The 19,985-nt window shown below is 39.9% G+C and overlaps 1 protein-coding gene across 1 annotated transcript in view; it reads right to left on the minus strand.

Moving 5' to 3' along the window:
- The window catches only part of Atp2a2 (ATPase sarcoplasmic/endoplasmic reticulum Ca2+ transporting 2), a 49,882-nt gene that overhangs the window by 12,620 nt on the left and 17,277 nt on the right, over positions 1–19,985 (minus strand). The window contains exons 6-8 of the mRNA XM_055605980.1: positions 4,666–4,746; positions 2,429–2,514; positions 736–1,200 (exon numbers count right to left, since the gene is read on the minus strand). Of these exons, the coding sequence (XP_055461955.1) occupies positions 736–1,200; positions 2,429–2,514; positions 4,666–4,746 (632 nt within the window). The remainder of the gene's footprint in view (positions 1–735; positions 1,201–2,428; positions 2,515–4,665; positions 4,747–19,985) is intronic.

Raw genomic sequence — 19,985 nt, forward strand, 5'->3', positions numbered from 1 at the left:
ATAACAATATGCCAAGTTATATTACAAGCATTTGCTTTTTAGGGAGAAATGGTGTTTTGTTTAGCATGTTATGGAAATAGCAATTGACTTCAGCAGGCGGTTAAATAGTTTCCTCTGGAACACATACATCTAGAGACAGAGAATCAAGCCTCCAGTTATTTGTTTTTTAAAAATAATTTTATTTTATTTTATGTGCTTTACTGTGAAGGTGTCAGATCCCTTGGAATTGGCATTACAGTTGTAAGCGGCCATGTGGGTGCTGGGAATTGAACCCAGGTCCTTTGGAAAAGCAGACAGTGCTCTTAACCACTCTTAACCACTTAAGCCATCTTTCCCACCCCAGTTATTTCTTTAATATAGCTATTCTATATTTCCCAAGACAGTTGGGAATTATTAATTTTTTTATACGTGTTTTTTGTGTTTCAGGAGTGCACGCAGAAGTCAGAGGTTAACTTTTAGGAGTCAGTTCTCTCCTTCCACCAAATTGAGATCACCCACAAATTGAACTCAGGTCAGTAGGCTTGGCAGCAAGTGCTTTTAGCTATTGAACCCTCTAGCCAGGCAGGCCCAGTACGGTGACTAAATGATTAATTACTCTCAGGTACTAAGAGACTTGGCTGAGTCCTCACAAAACCCTGAAAAGCAAATTATTAACCAAAGGTTGATGGCATTAACACATAATCTAAAAAGAAGCCTAGAAGCACCCAAGAACCACAAAGGACACTCATTACTTACCCTGCAGACTGACATCTGGTTTGTGGTAAGTGTGCCTGTTTTGTCTGAGCAGATAACAGAAGTACAACCAAGGGTCTCCACAGAAGGCAGACTTCGAACAATAGCATTTTTCTTTGCCATCCTTCGAGTTCCAAGAGCCAAGCAGGTGGTAATGACAGCAGGTAGACCCTCGGGGATGGCAGCAACAGCCAGGGCCACTGCAATCTTAAAGTAGTAGATGGCACCTCTGATCCAAGAGCCCCCATGAACTGGGTCATTGAAATGTCCAATGTTTATGATCCATACTGCAATGCAAATGAGGGAGATAACTTTGGAAAGCTGCTCCCCAAACTCATCTAACTTCTGCTGTAGGGGTGTTCTCTCCTGTTCTGTTGCAACCATTTCATCCCGGATCTTGCCGATTTCAGTATTAACTCCAGTTGCCACCACGACTCCCATAGCTTTCCCAGCAGCAATGTTTGTACCCTAGGGAAAAGAGGAAAACTGGTGATAAGATCAACAGCACTCCCCAACTTAAATACTGACCAGCATACTGGTTGAATTCCACATGGTACCTATTCAACCAAGGGACTGGACAGTTCTCCACACAACATGGACCTGCCTACAGACCGGTTCTGGGCGTAGCAGACTTTTGTGATTTTAAATTCCATATAGCTCTCAGCACTGTGCTTTTATCTTTGTTTCTGGCTCCAAAAGTTGCTCTCGGCTACCTTTGCCATGTAAAATGAGCCCTGCTGGCCGTTTCAGAACTTGTATTCCAGCAACAGTATTCAGGTCGGTGAAATCAAATGTGAGTTTGCAGCCCACTCCACTTTAATTTCCAGTTCCAGAATGATAGTTACATTATTGTCACTACAGCATTGTACATACTGTCAGTACTTAAGCTCTCCTATTAACTATCCCTTCAAATACTAATCTAGATTCTAAATAAACAAAATGTATGTATTTCTGTACTACTTGAAAAAATTTCATACCAACTAGAAAAATAAACATCCACCTATTTGTCACCTAGGCTCACCAAACGGTATGTCATGTTTGCTCTTTCCAAACATACTTTTTTTTAAAATCACAGGCCACAAACAGCAGCAATGCCCATATAGTTTGAAAAGCACCCTTTCTAGGCTTGAAGACTTTTCTGAAGTTTGCTTTGTTGCCAGGGTACCAGCTGTTTTGTTCCCAGCTGTTCGTTTTTTGACAGCTGAGACACACAGTAAAGAATAATTATCTTTTGGAATAACTAATTATTTTAAGTGTAATCACTGAAGGTGGCCAGTTAAAAGTCATATTTTCAGAACTTTGGGAGGGTGGTAGTCTGAATAAAAATGGCTCCCAGACAGGGAATGGCACTGTTGGAGTAGGTGTGGCCTTGGTGTTTCAGAAGCTCAAGCCAGGCCTAGTGACTCACTGTCTTTTCCTGCTTTCTGAGGTTGCAGATATAGAGCTCTCAGCTACCTAACTCTCCAGCACCATGTCTGCCTGCATGCTATGATAATGGACTAAACCTCTGAACTGTAAGCCAGCCTCAAATAAATGTTTTCCTTTATAAGAGTTGCCGTGGTGATGGGTGTCTCTTCATAGTAATAGAAACCCTAACTAAGACAGAGTCTATCTCCAAATAAAAGTACATTCTTAGGTGAGGCCATAGGTTCAACCCCTAGCAACCCCATCCCCAACATCTGATAAAAGTACTCACAGAAAATAGCATGTTCTTTTTATCTTGATTGACAGCTCGTGGGTCAGGGACAGGGTCAGTGTGTTTGATGACTGAAACAGATTCACCTAAGCAGGTTATGAAACAAAATGGTTAGCTCTATCTGACACATATCTAATCTTGATAATTCCCACCCACATCAACCCATTCCCACTTTTTATCACTGCCAATGTGGGTGGTTGTGGTGGCACACACCTATAATCCCAACACACAGGGAATTGAGGAAGGGTTATATCCAAGTTCAAGGTTACCATATGCTACATATCCAGTTTGAGAAATCAACAGAGTGAGACCTAGTCTCAAAACAAACAAAAAAAGTACACATTTATTGCCAATATCAGAAAAGAAGCAAAGGTCTCAATTTGTTCAAAGCAAGCAAACTAGGAATAAAAAGATGCCAGGACTGTGAACTGTAATTTTAAAATAAAGACTAATTCTGAAATAATAACCCAGTCAATTACCTTCTCTTATTTCCTGGAATAGTCAAATAATTGGTTGATAAAAGATATGGTTTCTTATTTGACCTACAACTACAGTGTAAGGACATTCAGTTGTGCTGGAAATGTAGTTCAGATACAGAGTGCTTAGCATGCAAAATCTGATTCAATGTCTAGCACTATAAAGTTGTGAGACCAGCTTGTGAGACCAGCAGTTTGGGAAGTACAAGCAGAAAGAGCAGTTCAAGATTATTCTCAGCTATGTACCGAGTTTGAGGACAGCCTGGGCTACACGATACCCTACCTCAAAAAGCCAAGTGAAAACAAGATTCTGACAGCTTTTTCAGTTCTGTCTCTATTTCTAGACACACCCTAAGAATCTCAGATATATAATCCAATAATTTTCCTAACATTTTATGGCTTAAAGGCTTGAAGCTGATGCTGCTAAAGTTAGGCAGTTTCTACAAAACCAAGTATTAAAGCCCAGGTGACTTGGACCTACCATATTTATTATGATCAATTACTTTTAAAACGGACATATCTTGACAGCCTTTAAAACTTAATATTTACTTGTTATTTAATTCAGGTTCGGACCTAAGTTGTTTAATGTGTGGGCAGGGGTGGAAAGGGAATATAGTACACCAGTCCTGGGAATCAAATGCAACCTTTGGCTGTGGACAAGTTTGTTCTTTTTCTCTCATTCTTTTTCTACCCCCCCCCCCCTTGGCTTATTATGTGTATGTATCTTTAGTAGAACATATATGTACTGCATCCCTTTCTAGATTCCGTGGGAATCCAGAAGATGGTACTAGCTCCCCTAGAATGGAGGTTGTGGACAGTTGTGGGTGCCGGGAATTGAACCGGGGTCCCGTTGCAGGATATTTGATCCCACTGTGAACCCAGAGATTGTGAACTGTAAAAACCTGTTTCCAACTGTGGTAAGGCTCAGTCTTTGATCCTAGAGATTTGTGTTTACTGAAACAAGTACTGTTTTACAAGTGTGTGCTCATCATAGCCCAAACCATTAATCCAAGAGCTAAATAAAGTTAGCCCTCGGTCAAGACCACCGGACAGGGATTAAACAGAAAGGAGAGACATGGAGTTGAGGGTATTTAAGACAGCTTGAAGAAGACTTTTTCCTTCTGGAATGTGAGCTGAGTAGCAAGGGCCTTTTTCCTTCTGGGAAGTTGGTGAGCAGGAAGATCAGCTTGGTGCTTCCTCTGACTCTCTGAGCTACCAATATTTTCACCCGAGTCTTTATTGGTAAAGTCGAATGATTTGAGATTTTTTTTTTTTTATAAAACAACAGAGTCCTCTGCAACAATAGCGAGCACTCATAAAAGCTGAGCCATCTCTCCAGTCCAGACTAGTATCTTTACTCAAGTGAGCCATGGTGCTAGCCAGCATGTTTTGTGTGTGTGTGTTTTCCCCCATTTTATGTGCACTGGCGTTTCGTCAGTATGTATGTCTGTATGAGGGTGCTAGAGTTACAGACAGTTCTGAGATGTCATGTGAGTGCTGGAAATTGAACCCAGGTCCTTTGGAAGAGTAAGTCAGGATCCTAACCACTGAACCACCTCTCCAGCCTGCCAGCACTGTTTTTAACCTGACAACCTTGCCTCCACACATCATTCCATCCTGGACCATGATGACCCTAAGAAATTAAGTATCTCAGAGAAAGTTGGGGTAGGATGTTATAAACTGACAGTAGGCATTAACTACATATAGCTGGGAGATAAGAGGCTTTAAAACTTGAGTGGTTTTGCAATATGCAATACTTACCTGTGAGAATTGACTGGTCAACTCTTAGAGTTGTAGACTTGATGGAAGTCAATCTTATATCAGCAGGAACTTTGTCGCCAACTAATTAAGAGGTTAAAAAAAAAAAAAGGCAACTAAAGTGAGCAACTTTTGCAGTTCCTAAAGATATTTCCAAATCAAACACAATTTTTAAAAACAAATACCTTGCATACAGTACAATAGAATACTTTTCCATTTCTAAGCAGGGTGAACAAATTAAGAGCAGACTACTGGCAATGAATAACACAACTGGATTATGTTTAAAGCCAGCTAGATGGGTCTGGGGCTTACATGGCAGTGTTCACTTAGCAGCACAGGGCCTGGCTAGAGGCCCTAGGATGGACTATGATAAGATTTGAAATATACAGGAAAGTGATATTTAGGAAAACCCAAATAAATCTAAAAAGTACTTATTTGTGTGTGCACACAGTCTTCCAAGCTTTTACTCTGGACACTTAGTAACAATACAATGACTACATAACCACAAGGTCTAAGTCCATCATCCCAACAATATTAACAACAGCCAAAAGAAAGTTCTAAAAAGATTAATTAATTCACAACACAAATACAAAGCAGGAGAAATGCTACTTTAACTTCAAAGAGACAAAAATAAGAAAACAGACCTGACTAAACAAAGATATATAGAAATAAGCTTCATAAATCACTTGAGCTAAACATTCGCCGGCTTTCGTAGGGGAAAAACAAAAACAAACACAAACAAACAAACAAACAAAAAAAAAACCCACCAAGGCCGAGGAGACAGGTTGTTAGTTAAAGCTTGCCATGCAAGCATAGACAGCTGAGGTCAGTTCTCAAAACCCATGAAAAGATGAAAGAATCAACTCCACAAAGTTGTGCCCCCCCCATCCACAATAACAACATAAATCTTAAACATTAAGTAAAAAACTAGATGTGGGTGAGATGGTTCAGCGGGTAGGCACTTGAGGCTAAATCTAAAGACCTGAGTTTGATCCCTGAGACCCCCACAATGAAAGCAGAAAACAGATTGCCTTAAATTGTCTTCTAACCTCCAAATAAAAATGTAAAAAGCCAGAGGCATGTATGATCAGACATAATGCAGAAATCAACAAAAATCCATCCCATGCTAAAAAGGGCAATATCAGATGCGTATAATATCACCCAATGTTCTGTGATTCTGTGTCACCTAATAGGACTAGCTTATTTATTTAAGATAGTTCACCTGTGCTTCCAGACACAAAATACACACAGACACACAGGGAATGAAACATGGACAAGGACGACTTTTGTTGCCCTCTGAAAGCTGCACCATATACTGCTCTGATGCCACAAATTCTTATTTTTATAGACTTTATAGAGCTTATTTTCATGACTTTGTTCAAACTTTTTGTAAGCAATGAAAGTTGTGGTCAGTTTATACCCACACTGCAATGAAAAATTCTGAAGACAGCTGTATGTTATGTGAGAAATCACAAGATATCAACCATATACACAGAACTGCTAGTGGCATAAGGTATAACAAATGAGCAACACTGGGTTTTCCAGGCCATAGTGGAGAAATTTCAACTTAAACTTTTGGTACTTTTTAAATTATCAAATAAATGAATAAATCTCTTGCATAACCTAGAGATCTTTCAGTCAACAGTTTCCTCTCCTGAGTAGAGTTCCTTTAATAGCCCCAAAGGATTCCTGGCTGAGCCCTTGGTATACATAAAGCAAAATGCTATAATACAGCCAGTAACAGACAAAAACAAAAGTTCCATGTACTTCCTGAAAAGAGTACTCAGAGCTGTAGTCTTCAAATACTGCCAAAGATATGCACATCTGGATGAGCACTAGACCTTTAAAGAGGAAGGAACTGGGTGTGCTCATCAGACAGCTTGCTTAGCAGTGTGCCTGGGACTGCCTCCAGCCTCAAAGGGTAAAACTTCCCATGAGGTTCTGGAAAGGCAACCAAAGTGGTTTGGAAAACAAAATACCAAATTAGCCTTTCTATCCAAGAAAGGCTGCTCTTGTTAACTCTTCAATTTAGTTCAATTCTCTGTTCTCCAGAGCTTTTACTGAAAAAGAATATAACTTTTTTAAAAATATCAGGACAATGGTTTTTAACCTTCCTAATGCTTTTACCCTTTAATGCAGTTCTTCCTGTTGTGGTGAACCCCCAATCATAAAATTATTTTGGTTGCTACTTCACTCCTGTAATTTTGCTGTTTTGAATAAAAATGTAAATATCTGATAGGCAAACCCTGTGGAAAGGCCTTTTGACCCACAGATTTGAGAACCAGTGCTCTAGTGCATGAAACAACCCCATGCCTAAAAAACACAGCAGCACAGAAAGAGCTAGTAGGTCTGAAATCTCCAGGGATAAAGATCATCCTTGCATTTGACTGCAGGGACACACATGTGAAGGTAGAATTCCTGCTGGAAATGCTTATGCAACTAACAGCAATATTCCAACTCAATAAAATGAACCTTCTACTTTAATGTAACTTTGTTCATGGTATATCAAAGAGAGTACATCCAAATGATTAAGACATTAAAACAAAAAAAGGTTAAGACCAGAAGCGATGGTACGTGCCTTTAGTACCAGTACTCTGTAGGCAGAAGTAGCTCCCATGAATTTCAGGCAAACCAGGTTTGTCTCAACAAACCACTAAATTACAAAATGAATGAATGTATGTATGAATGAAGAAGGAACTATACCATTTTTGTTTTAGGGTTTAAATTTTTACTTATTTTGTGTGTATATGTGTGGACATTCCAGTGTGAATGAAGGTCAGAGGTTATCTTTCAGAAGTCAGCTGTCTCCTATCATGTGGATCCCAGGCACTGAATTCAAGTCATCAGGATTGGCAGCAGACACCTTTACCCGCTGATCCATCTTGGTGGTCCTAGTTTTGTTTCTGAATAATTTTTTTTTCACACAATATATTTTGATCATGTTTTCTCCTCCTAGATTCTCCTCAACTCCCTATTTTGTTTCAAAAAACAAACAACCCTCCACACAAAAACATAAAATCAAGTCAAAAAAATCCAGCAAAAGACTAAGATAATACCCAAACAAAAAGCCCCAACAAACTCACAAAAATACTGAGTGAACTCTGTGCTGGCCACTTTCCCTGGCATGGCCTGTCTCTGAATGTATGACCCTGTCTGTTTTTAAGTAGGTTTTACTAGCACTCAACTTGTAGCAGTCCCTTAGCTCGGCCCAAGTGCCAAGTGGTATGCCACCACCACACTGTCCTAACAGTACTATTTCCACATGTCAGTAATTAATTTGATTCCCTGTGCCTTTCAACACTGTGAAACGAGTACAAGGTCAACTGCAAGTATTATTACTCTAAATGGAAAATTTTCAAATGTTCCTTTGATGTCTGAGATGATTTATGTAATGATCCTGTGGGAGCTGAAGATAAGACTTTTGTCCAATGTGGTACAGAGGTGCTTGCAATCTACAACTACGTTATTCACGCTGTGCACTGAAACTGATGGGATATCCACAGTAACTATACTTACTAATTTCTATCTAGGGGAAAGAGAGAGAACTCAAGAGGTTAAGAGCACTAGCTGCTCTTGCAGAGAGCCTGGGTTCAATTCCCAACATTGACCCATAACTGTCTTTAACTCTAATTCCAAAGGATTCCATTCCCTCTCTTCTGGCTTCTTTGGAAATATGGTGAATCTCACACTTTCTATAGCACACTGAGCCCAGGCACACACATTATATAAACATAATAATAAAACAGAAAGGGCCAAATACAATGGTACTTACCTTAAACCCTATCACTCAGAGACAGACAAGTGGATCTCTGTGAGTTCAAGGTCAACCTGTTTCTCACAGTGAGTGCCAAGACAGCCAAGGCCACACAGTGAGACCCTGTCTCCCTACACGCTGGCCACGCAAAAAAAAAAAAAAGGTAGTGGGAGGAAAGAGAAAGAATTGGGGTGTATTGTCTATGCTCCTATGTACACGGAGGCCAAGAGAGACATATCAGATCCCCTGGAGCTAGAGCTGCAGTTGGTTGGAAGCTACCCTACATAAGTGCTAGCTAGGAGCCCAACTTTGAACTTCTGCTAGAGCAGGTAGTGTTTCTAATTGAAGAGGTAATTCTCTACCTCCTTTTCCATTTTATCATTGCTGAAGACTAAAGCCAAGGCCATGTATATGATAGGCAAGTGCTCTCTACTGCATTGCTAAGCTACTACAAATGCTTGAAACAAGATCTCATTTCAGATTTTCTTGTTTGCCTCCAGAATACTGGAATTATATATAGGCCTGTGCCACCACACCCAGCAATAAATGTACGAGTCAACATTTCTGGCTAACATAATCAACACTAGAGTAAGGTGGAAGTGACACCTATACACACATGCTAAGTGAAAGATGTTCACGATGCATTGTCAAGTGCTCTTCCTGATATGGAGACTGTCACTCTGCTGTACTGCTGTTCACTAACTGCTGACCAAACAATGCTGACTGAATGCCTCAATGACTGTCTTCACGAATATATGGGCCCACCTATGCAACCGACCTACCACTGCCCCCCCTCTCTTTTTACCCCACACCCAGCAATTTGCCCTCTTTACACCTCAGGGCTGAACTGCTGGTTCACTGATCTTTTTCTTTTACACAAAACATCCAACTGAAAATCTGAAGCTCTTCTCTAGAAAGCGCCTTTCAATCCTGTCCAATAGGGAAAAATTCTGTTTCACACAGTTACTGATGTTTTTTTTTTTAAAAAAAAAAAAAAAAAAATCAAAAATCATAAACCCAAAGTAACACTGTGTGTTTGCAGTGCTTGCTTCGTATTTATATATATTTATGTGCACACACAAACATACATAACATACATACATATATATGCCCCCCCAGCTTTAAAAAAAAAAAATCAAGCAACCCCAAAGACAGGAAAACTTCCCCCCTTTTATTTCACTGGGGCACTATGTATCCTCCCTAGACCTCTAAACCCGGTGGGAACTTTCAGAACAAATCAGGGCAAGATCCGGTACTTTCTCACCAAGTATCTCCCTTTCAGCTACTCTATGAGATCATCCCCATCTACACTGGGGTGAGCTACACTTCCCCTACATGAGAGGAGAGGTAACCTTGGTTTATATTACTGCCAAACAATGAAATCCTAAGCCATTATATACCTTAAGGAAAAAAAAAATCCATGACAGCAGGGACTCCTGACCTTAAGTCTGTCCTACAGATAAGGTTAAACGTTTATCATGTCTATTTCCTAAAATGCGGCGCTTCTGCTCTAAGTTAAACAACTGCTGTCTTAATGATCACTGTGGGAGAGGTTAAATGTTACGTTCCTTTACAGAGAAGAGACAGAGCCATCCCAACCGATTTTGATACATCTTAATTACAGGAGGCCTCAAGATCTTATGGAGGATCTAGGGTTTCCTAGATCTACCTATGTGGCTATGGGAAAGCCCTGATACATAGTGGGTAAAGACTTCAGTGTGACTGCTTTTGGGTCACCCACACTTCTCTTAGTAACCACTTCTCAATTATAACTAAGCCTAATACTTACTGGTTCCCAAGGTGAAAGATATCACTTAGTCATCTCTCTCCCCCAGGAAAAATTCTCAAACAGAGAAATCATCTAATTGTCTCATGTAATTAAAAAACGAAAACAGTAAACAAAATGTTTAAAAGGTTGTATTTTAGTAAAGAATTTGTTTTGTTTTAAGACTGGGTTTCTGTGTAGCCTTGGCTGCCCTGGACTGCTTTGTAGACAAGGCTGGCCTTGAACTCACAGAGATCCACCTTCTTCTGCCTCCCAGAGTGCTGGGATTACAGGTGTGTGCCACTGCATCCAGTTTAATAAATAAATTTTAAGAGGAGGAGGAGGAAGAAGAAAAAATTATCTATATAGCTGGATGTTTCCAGAATAGAAAAGTAGAAAGCTTATGCAAGTTATGAAGCTCTGACTAAGTTATTTAAGGTACAAAAAGGATGAAACTGAGATGTTATATAAGGTATCCAAGTATCTACTAAGGTCAAAGATAAAGAATTACAAAACTGTCTAAAGAAGCTGGAGATATCCTGCTAAACTCACAGGTTTGGAAAAATTCAGAATGCTCAAATGATACCTTTGGGACATTACTGGACAATTCTATAAGGATCCAATAAGGGCTGGAGAGATGGCTCAGCCATTAAATAGATTCACAACCAAAAAAGGATCCAACAGAATTCTGTCTCTTTTACCAAAGCTTCCAGATTTATTTTCTTCTCTTCCTCCAAGACTCTCTCTATGTATCCCTGGAATCTACTATGTAGACCAAGCTGGCCTCAAACCTAGAGATTCACGTGCCTTTGTCTTCCAAGATTAAAGGTGTGTATGACACAGCAGCAAGAATCAGTTTTTGTAGTGGGAGAGTCTGAGAGTTGGCCTCACCAAGCCAAGAAACTGCTTGCTTTGTTTTGTAAGTTGCTAGGTGAGTGGTAAGCCAGACTAGCTGGTTTTCGACCTCCAGATTTCAGAGGATGTGATAGTTTGGCTTATTTCTGGAATTCCATAAGTGCCAGAAATTTAAGCCATGGGCCTGTTTTATGGTGCTGGTTTTTGGGTGATTTTCCTTTATTCCCAGATCTTTTTTATATAAAGGATATGGGGTGCTGTTTTCCATTTGGCTACTTCCTGCTGGCAGAGGGAGTACTGTTTGGAAGTTTGGGGGGGGGGGTCTGGAGTAACTCGAGGAGCATTGTTGTTACAAGTTTTTGAGACAAGGTCTCCATAAACCATGGCTGTCCTAGGTTTCACTATGTAGGCCAGGCTGTCTTTTAACTCCAAAGATCCTCCTGCCTCTACAATGTTGGAATTAAAGTGAAAGGACCAGGCCTGACTCCTCTAACCCCCCAAAGTCATCCGTCCCAGGAATTAGGCCATAGGTCACCAATTCCAGGAATAAAACCATAAAACTCCTTACCCATGGAATAGCCTGGAGGTAACCACAAGAATGGGAAGGTTATCTTATATCTCAAAGTGGGGCATCTGTGCTGAACTGAGCTATAGATAACTTGCTCTATGTTAGTTAGCCAATCACTTTGTAACAAGCTTGTCCTTGCCGAATGTCACCCAACTGTACCCAATAGTGTAACTGCTAAGCTAGAAATCCCAATAAAACCCCTGCTATGCAGCTGCTGGGGCTCTCCTCTCTGATTCACTGCCTTGGTGAGGATGGCAAGACTGAGCTTAAGCCCGAAAAAGCTCTTTGCGAACCCTAAGATCTGGGCATAACAAAAGGTGTGTACCACAACACTTTATGTCAGCAAGCAGTGACAGTGACTTGATCCAGAAGGAACTTAAGTCAACAGGTTAAAAGACAGGTTAAAAATATCTATCAAACCCATGAATAAAGAGGCAATACCCGATGTGGGCATGGTGGTGCATGCCTTTTATCCCAGCACTGCCTCCATGGAGGCAGGTAGAGCTCCATGGAGTTCAAAGACAGCCTTATCTTCACAGTGAGTTCTAGGACAGGCAGGGCTGAACTGGGTCTATTCTTTCATTTTTCTCTGTTGACTTATTTCTTACATTACTTCTCAGACTTTTGGCTAAGATCAAGTGTAAAAATTTTAATACAAGGAGGGCTAGCAAGATGACTCAGCAGCTAAACTCTCTTGCCACCAAGCCTGACAACTGATGTCCAATCCCTAGGACCCACATTATTCTCTACTTTTGGTGCACATACACACATAAACACACACACACAAATGTGAATAAAGAAAACTAATAAGGAACATATTCATAGCCACAGGCTCACGAATTCAGCAAAGTGCTTGTTTAGAACAGCCTCTATTCTGTTTCTTGCATACCAGAAATATTAGCAAGAGTCCAACTGCTTAGCATTCAGGAAATGGCTATCTTAAAGATGTATGATTATTCTGCTCCCATTACAAGATTGCCTCTTTGTGGAAAGACATGAAGGAAGAATATCCAAGTTAGTTTTTATAACCCACCATGTTCTAGCATTCTCTTAGCAGGAGAACCTTTGCATCATCTCAGCCAACCCATGACCTTGTTTTACAGACAGGAACTAAGGCCAGGAAGCAAAGAGTTTTGCCTCAGGAAGTTCAATTAATGAAGGACTTCCTCGAACTTGCTATGATTGAAAGCTTCACCTCTTTTGCTAGGGGTCTATTTGGTTGACACACCAGGAAGCAGATCTATTAAGGATTAAAAAAAAAAAAAAAAAAAAAAAAAATCAATGAAAGTAAAGACCCGCCTACTATTTTCAAAGGAATAATGACAGTTTCCTTTACACCACAAGCTTCTGTGAGTTTCAGTCAGGGTTGTGCCTGGGAAGCAGGCAAGGTAGCACTGCTCACATCCAGCAATGTTCCCTGACGGGGCTGGTCAGCGCCTGAGGGCAAGTGGTAGTGGAAAGTTCTTATTCTTGCCAAGGGAGTGCTCTGCAATTTTTTTCCTCCACATTTTTTTTTCCCTCTCTTTGGGTTGAGGCAGGAAGAATGAGAGTATCTGTTATAAACCACCTTCCATTTGCTTAACACCTGACACTGCTCACATGTAGTTCTTGGCTTTTTCCCTTCCATAACAATATTGACTTTTATTCTGAACAAGAATACAATTTAAAGGTTAGGCTACTAAGAATACAGTTAAGAGTCAATTTCAAAATTACTACTTTGCCGTATTTTACAACTGAATACAAGTTTTAACTTACAAGGAGCATTTAAGTAACGATACTTAAACAACTTTTTCCATTTAAGTTAAATATAATAACTTAAAGAAAATTTTAAGTATACATGTATGTGGGTGAATAAAATGCACTTTTATTTTAGGGTGCAGCAGTGCATGCCTTTAATCCCAGCACTCGTGGAAGCAGAGGCAGGTGGAGGTGGATTTGATAGGTGAGGTTGGTAAGTTGAAGACAGTCTGGTCTACAAAGCGAGTTCCAGATTGCAAAGACTACACAGAGTAACCCCATCTTAAAGGGGAAAAAAAAAAGTATTTTACTTCTAATTACATTTTTATTATTTAGTTGTGAGCCATGCCATAGCCTTTCACAACTTGCAGAAATCAGGGATCCAACTATGTCATCAGGCTTGTCAGCAGGAACCTTTACCAAAAGAGCTATCTCTCTAGGACTAAACCTTTATTAATTAATTTTGTGTACATTAAAAAAAAATAACTAAAACAAATCTTTTCAAGAAGAAAAAAAATAAGATCAGAACCAGGGGGTAGTAGTGCACGCCTTTAAACCCAGCACTTGGGAGGCAGAGGCAGGCAGAATCTATGAGTTCGAGGACAGAACAGTCTACAGAATGAGTTCCAGGACGGCTAGGGATATACAAAGAAACCCTGCCTCAAAACAAAAGATGAATAAACAACCTTATAAATTTATTCTTTTTGAGTTTGAAGTGAGTCATAATAAAATTCTTTTGCTTTTTTGAGACAGGGTTTTACTATGTAGCCCTGGCTATTCTGAAATTTGCTCTGCAGACCAGGCTGGCCTCAAACTCACAGAGGTCTGCCTGCCTCAGACTACTCGGTGCTAATTTATATTTCTTAAAATGTGTGGTTATGCAGAATGAATGGAATTCTTTACTTTTGAAAGCCCTACTTGCTTAATGTTCCAGGTCTCAGCGCGAGCAGGAAAGAAACATTACGAAGTATTATAGCACTATATATTTGTTTCCACTATGGCTTTTGAAGAGTTTTCTTTTAAAAACACAAATATGAAATGTCTTTATTTCAATCATTTCTTACTAGAGTAGACATGTTTTACTGCCTAACTACACCTGGCACCTAGCAGAAGCTTAAGGTAAAGTATTTATTGATGAATAAAACATTCACACATACTCAAGAGACTTCAGACACCTAGGCTGGTGGTATGGGTTGGTAATAACACCTACTCAGGAGGCTGAGGCAGGATTACAAGCTTAAGGCATGTTTAGACAACTGAGTAAGCCCTGAAAAAGTAAGGAGGAGAATAGCCAATTATCAAATTGGCAAGCAATGAAAGTAACTAAAACTCAAGCCATAATAACACTCAATAAATAATGATACTTGTTTATATAGTTAAAACAAAAATACTAGTTTTTTTTAGGTAATACTTTATATTATACCTGACTAAAAACAGCACAGTCGATCCTGTTTCAATTACAAGAGGCAGCCAAGGTAATCCATGAATCACACGTAGAGATATGAGCTATGAAAGGTTAGCAGGCACAGTATTATTAGGGCTACTAGCAACAGACTTTAAAATATTTACTTTTGTGTCTGAATGTTTTTCCTACATGTACATATGTACATGATGTGCATGCCTGGTGCCCACAAAGATCAGGAGGCATCAGATTGAAGAAACCAAATTAAGAGAGTTGTGAGCGACCAAGTAGGTGCTGGAAACCACCCCTGATCCTCTGCAAAAACAAGCACCACCTCTCCACCTCAAGACTTTTTATTATAAAAATAAAACATGATTTTAAAAGTGAAACCCTAATCCCTCTTCTACCACTCAACAATATACTCAGTTACAGTATTTACCTTCTAGAATTTTGTGTTTCACTAAAACAAAACCCAGATCTTTACATTAGCTTATACAGACCTTGTTACCAATCAACTGGCTACATAATAACCACCAGTACTTGGAGAACTTTGGGGTTGTTTTGGTTCTCTTTTTGAGATAGAGTTTCACTAGTAGTCCTGGTCAGCCTGAAACTTGCTATGTAAACCAGGCTGCTCTCAAACTCGCAGAAATCTGTCTGCTGGGATTAAAGGTGTACACCATCATGACCACAAGAGATTATTTTTAAATTACATTTTCCAGGGGAGGGGCTATATATATTCCATAGAAGAGGGAGAGTGGAGGTCAGAGGACCAACTTAAGGGAGCTGTTTCTCTTAGCATATGGGTCTTGAACTCAGGTTGTCAGGAGTGGCAGCAAGGAGCTTTTATCTGTTGAGCCATCTTTCCTGCCTAAGAAGACTGTTTTTATAACAGGTACTGTTGCAAGGGCTATGTAGGCCATCCTTCGTAACACTTCAAGAAACAAGCTATTATTTTCATTCCCTGTTTATAAATGAGGTGCTTTTCAAGGTCAAGGTACTTCACAAACCAGGCCAGTCTCCATTTCGGTGTCCATCTATGATGAGTGTTTCCAGTGTTTTATGGGTTTTTTTTTTTCCCTGCACTACAAACATCTTTGAACATCTTTCACTTCTGGAAGGCAAATTCATGGGAGCAGGAATTACCATTCTACTTTCACATCCCTGCCACTTTCCCTAAACCCCAATCTTCTCAATGTCCCAGAACAAGCAAAGCTTAAACACTGTATTTTTTCATGTCACAATACCTTAGAAAAAGAAACCCTTTTCCAACTGTTTCTTCTGTTTTCCAAAATCTTAACCTCGGTGGCAAGAATGGGAAGACTAATACTGTGACTACCACTGAGTCATTTAGTGAGGAGGAGTGATTACAGGAAATCAGGAAATGCCAGCCCCATGTAATCAGGTCAAGCTTCAAGATCAACTGGTCTGTCACGGTCTGAGGGTGGAGAAGACCTCCTGAGTCCCTCTCCCCTCGGTGTTTTATGAGCTATCCTCATAGTTTTAAAGGGTCTTCATCTCAAAACACTTTGCTTCTTAACATATCTACACTCATTTTAAAAAAGTATTTTGCCCATTTAAAAGAGAAATTCGTTTATTTTGTGTGTATGGTTGTTTTTGCCTACACATGTGTGTGTGTACCTCATGTGTGCCTGTTGTCTGCATAGGCCAAAAAGGGTGTCAGATACCCTGGAACGAGAGTTAGACTTTTCTGAGCCATCATGACTCTTGCTTCTTTTTCTTTAAGTTTGACTTTTAAAAAATTCAGAGGACATGTGTGAGTATGCCAAGGCCTGAAGCTCACAGCAGGTGTCTTCCTCAACCCTTCTCCACTTTATTTACTAAGATGAGAGAGAATCTCACGCTGAACTCAGAGCTCACCTCAGTTAGTGTAGCTAGCCAAATTGCTATAGGGATTCCTTTGTCTTAGCTCTTGAGTGACAGGATTAGGGGTGAGTGGCCATACATTCTCATGTTTTATGTGGGTGCTGGTGGATATGAAGCCATCCTCACCCTTGCATAGCAAGTACTTTATGCACTGAACCATCCCCCGAACCCAACTTGACATTTTATGAACACATTAGAGCCTAATATCTCATTAAATTGCTTAACTGTAAATTGCTTAAACCAGATAGCAATTTCTGTTTTAACCGTACTTCAAATGAAGGTATACTTTTGCACTCTGGAAGAGATGGGTGATCTGTGTGTTCCAGCAGAACCAGGGCTTAACAGTGAATCTATCTTAGAAAACTTTTTATTTTAACTTTTTATTTGTGTTTCTGTGTGATTACACATGTACCCGTCAGAATTTATATGAACTATGTACATGCAGATATCCACAAAGACCAAAAGAACCCACGGAGCTGAGGTTGTGAGCTGAACGCTGGAGTTCACCAAAAGCAGTAGTTATTCTTAACTGCCATCTCTCTCCAACTCGCCACACTTCAATTTTTAAAACCAAATAACATTTTGGGACAGACTTTGAGAAAATTTTAGAAATGCACAAACTACCTAGTTCCATTTCATATTTAAATAATCAAATGGCGCGCATCCTCTTCCATGGTAGCCTGGCAAGGCAGCCTTGCCAGGGGGAAGTTATCAAAAAGCATGCAACAGAGTCCTTGTGAGATAAAGTCCCCACTCCCCTTACTAGGGAACCCACAGGGTACACAGGGTACATATGTGTGTGGGGGTGGGGGGACGTAGGCCCAGATCTTGGGTCCTTGGTTGGTACTTCAGCCTCTGCATGGGTAGAAGAAGGGCAGGCTCCCCTTTTCTGAGTAGGGGTGAGAGGGATAGGGGAAAAAAAGAGAGGGAGGGTGGGACTGAGAAGAGAGGAGGGAGGGAGCTTCAACTGGGATTTAAAGTCAATAAATAAATTTAAATTAAAAGATAATCAAACTGCCCATAAAGTTAGGTTTTGCTCTAAACAGAACCAATCAAACAGCTCTTGTTTTGCACCTAAAAACAAAAGCCAGGCTGGAGAGATGCCTAACCCTGGCTCATAGGTTAAGAACACTGACTGCTCTTCCAGAGGACACAGTTTAATCCCTAGTGCGGATATGGAGGCCCACAACTATCTGTTATTCCAACTATCTGTTATTCTCAAGGAATCCAGTATCTTCTGGCTTCTGCAAGCACCTATATGCAAACAAAACACCCATAACACAAAACAAACAACAGGCAGGACATGGTGGCACCTGCCTTTAATCCCAGCATTCAGGAGGCAGAAGCAAGAGGATTTCTGTGAGTTCACAGGCCAGTCTTATCTACTTAAAGAGTTTCAGGACAGCCAGGGCTATGTAGAAAGACTAGGTCTGGAAAAATAAACAACACAATATTACCACCTCCAACGCCAAACAACCAGTGGTATGCTTGGATTACAGAAATAAGCCTCCATGCAACTTTTAACTTTTTAAATGTTTGCTTTAAAAGGGGGGAGGGGAGTTTGCTGTGAATGGCACAATGACACAAAGCTCACAATACCATTTAGTTTTACACCAAAAAAACAAAAACGTATGCCAGTTTGGTGTAGACACACAATTCAAACATGCAGGAGGCTGGCACGGCTGGAGGATCTTGAGTTCAAACCCAGCCTGAGCTATACAGTAAGGATCTGCACCAAAACAAAAATCCCATATCCTGCCTTGCTCTCTGCTCTTGTGGCTGCTCAGCTCACTGGGTACAGACTGAATGTTGGTTAAATATACAAAAATAAGCTGTTCAACTGACAGCTTTCTTAAAACAAACAAACAAGCACAAAAGACCCCCCCCCAAAAAAAAAACAAAAACAAAAAACAAGCCTCACAGTCACAATTATTCATTTTAGTCTCCAAAAGTCCCTAGAAAAATCTCCTAGAGATGGGAATGGCAGTTAGTACATACCTGTTTTTTAGCACCTGGGAGGTGGAAGCGGGAGGAATCGAAGTTCAAGGCCTGACTTGGATAGCTCATGACTAACCTGGGCTATAAGAAACTATCTCAAAAGAAATTTACTTTAATTGCCTAATTCTGGAGAGGTGAATTTTCTCTGTCCAATGTCAGACAGAGGAAGATAATACTGGTTTTCTTAAATGAATTTGGTCATCTATTCCATAGACTTGCCTTGTATTCAACTGCCTGACAAAGACACATATATGTACACTTGATTTGGGTGGGTGGGAGTTGGGAGGTTGAGACAGGGTGAGTTATGTAGTCCTGGCTGTCCTGGAACTCAATGTGTAGACCAGGCAGGCCTCCAACTCAAGAGATCCTCCTGCCTCTGCCTCCACCTTCCAAGCACTGGCTAACTTTCTATTACTAACCCTTCCTTTAAATAGTCAGGTTTAAGAATTATTCCTCTTTACTACTGAATAAATCTGGAAGATGTCTCTACTGCTGAACAGTTAATCTTCATTTTAGGAAATATAAAATCTATTTCTTCCAGAAGTTTAAAAGCAATTTTATGTTAAGATCATGTCATTTTTATCACTTGCATAACTTTAAATAGGGCTCATTCCAGAGAAAGCTACAGGGCTGCAACATGCTTATGCCCTGAGCTATTGTCAACCGTGTTTAAAACAGTCATAAAAACAGTTCCCTTGAATAAATAAGCCACCAGGACACACACCAAAGCCCCTGCCAAAGTCTAAAAGCAGAGATTTTTTTTTTTTTTTTTTTTTTTTGCTATTATAGCTAATTCACATTTGTAAGATTAACAAGTAACACAGAAAACTTAAAAATCACTGACGTTCTCTTACCGAAGACTATGGAGAGACAGCTCTACTACTTTTTGTTTCCATCCATCCAAAAATATTTTCCTGGCATTCAAAATAATGAATATGATAGGAGTTGTTATCTCTTTCTTTTTGCCAAGTCAGTTTTACATGACTCCAGAATTCTAGACCAAAGGTTCACAAAACCTATCTGTAATGTTCATACAGTCTCTCCTTACAATGTTATTAGCTAATAACTAAAATGTAATTTTCTTTTTAAAAGTTTTTACTTCTATGTATATGTGTCTGACTATTAAGGCACTATTTATTGTGTTAAATGTCTAGATAAGTAAACCCATAAAAATCCAAGCAAGTTGTTGTTAGGGAACAGTGAGAAGAAGACAAGGAACAATTGCTGATGGATATGAATTTCTGTGAGCAAACCAAAGTATGGAATCAATAATGGTTACACAACTTTGTGAACAGGCTAAAACTGCAATGTGGAAAAGAAGGTTGTGTATGGCATGTCAATTTTGTATCAGTAGGAT

Source organism: Psammomys obesus, unplaced genomic scaffold (genome assembly GCF_907164565.1).
Source record: "Psammomys obesus unplaced genomic scaffold, mPsaObe1.curated_primary_1811, whole genome shotgun sequence".
In the NCBI taxonomy this organism is placed as follows: Eukaryota; Metazoa; Chordata; class Mammalia; order Rodentia; family Muridae; genus Psammomys; species Psammomys obesus.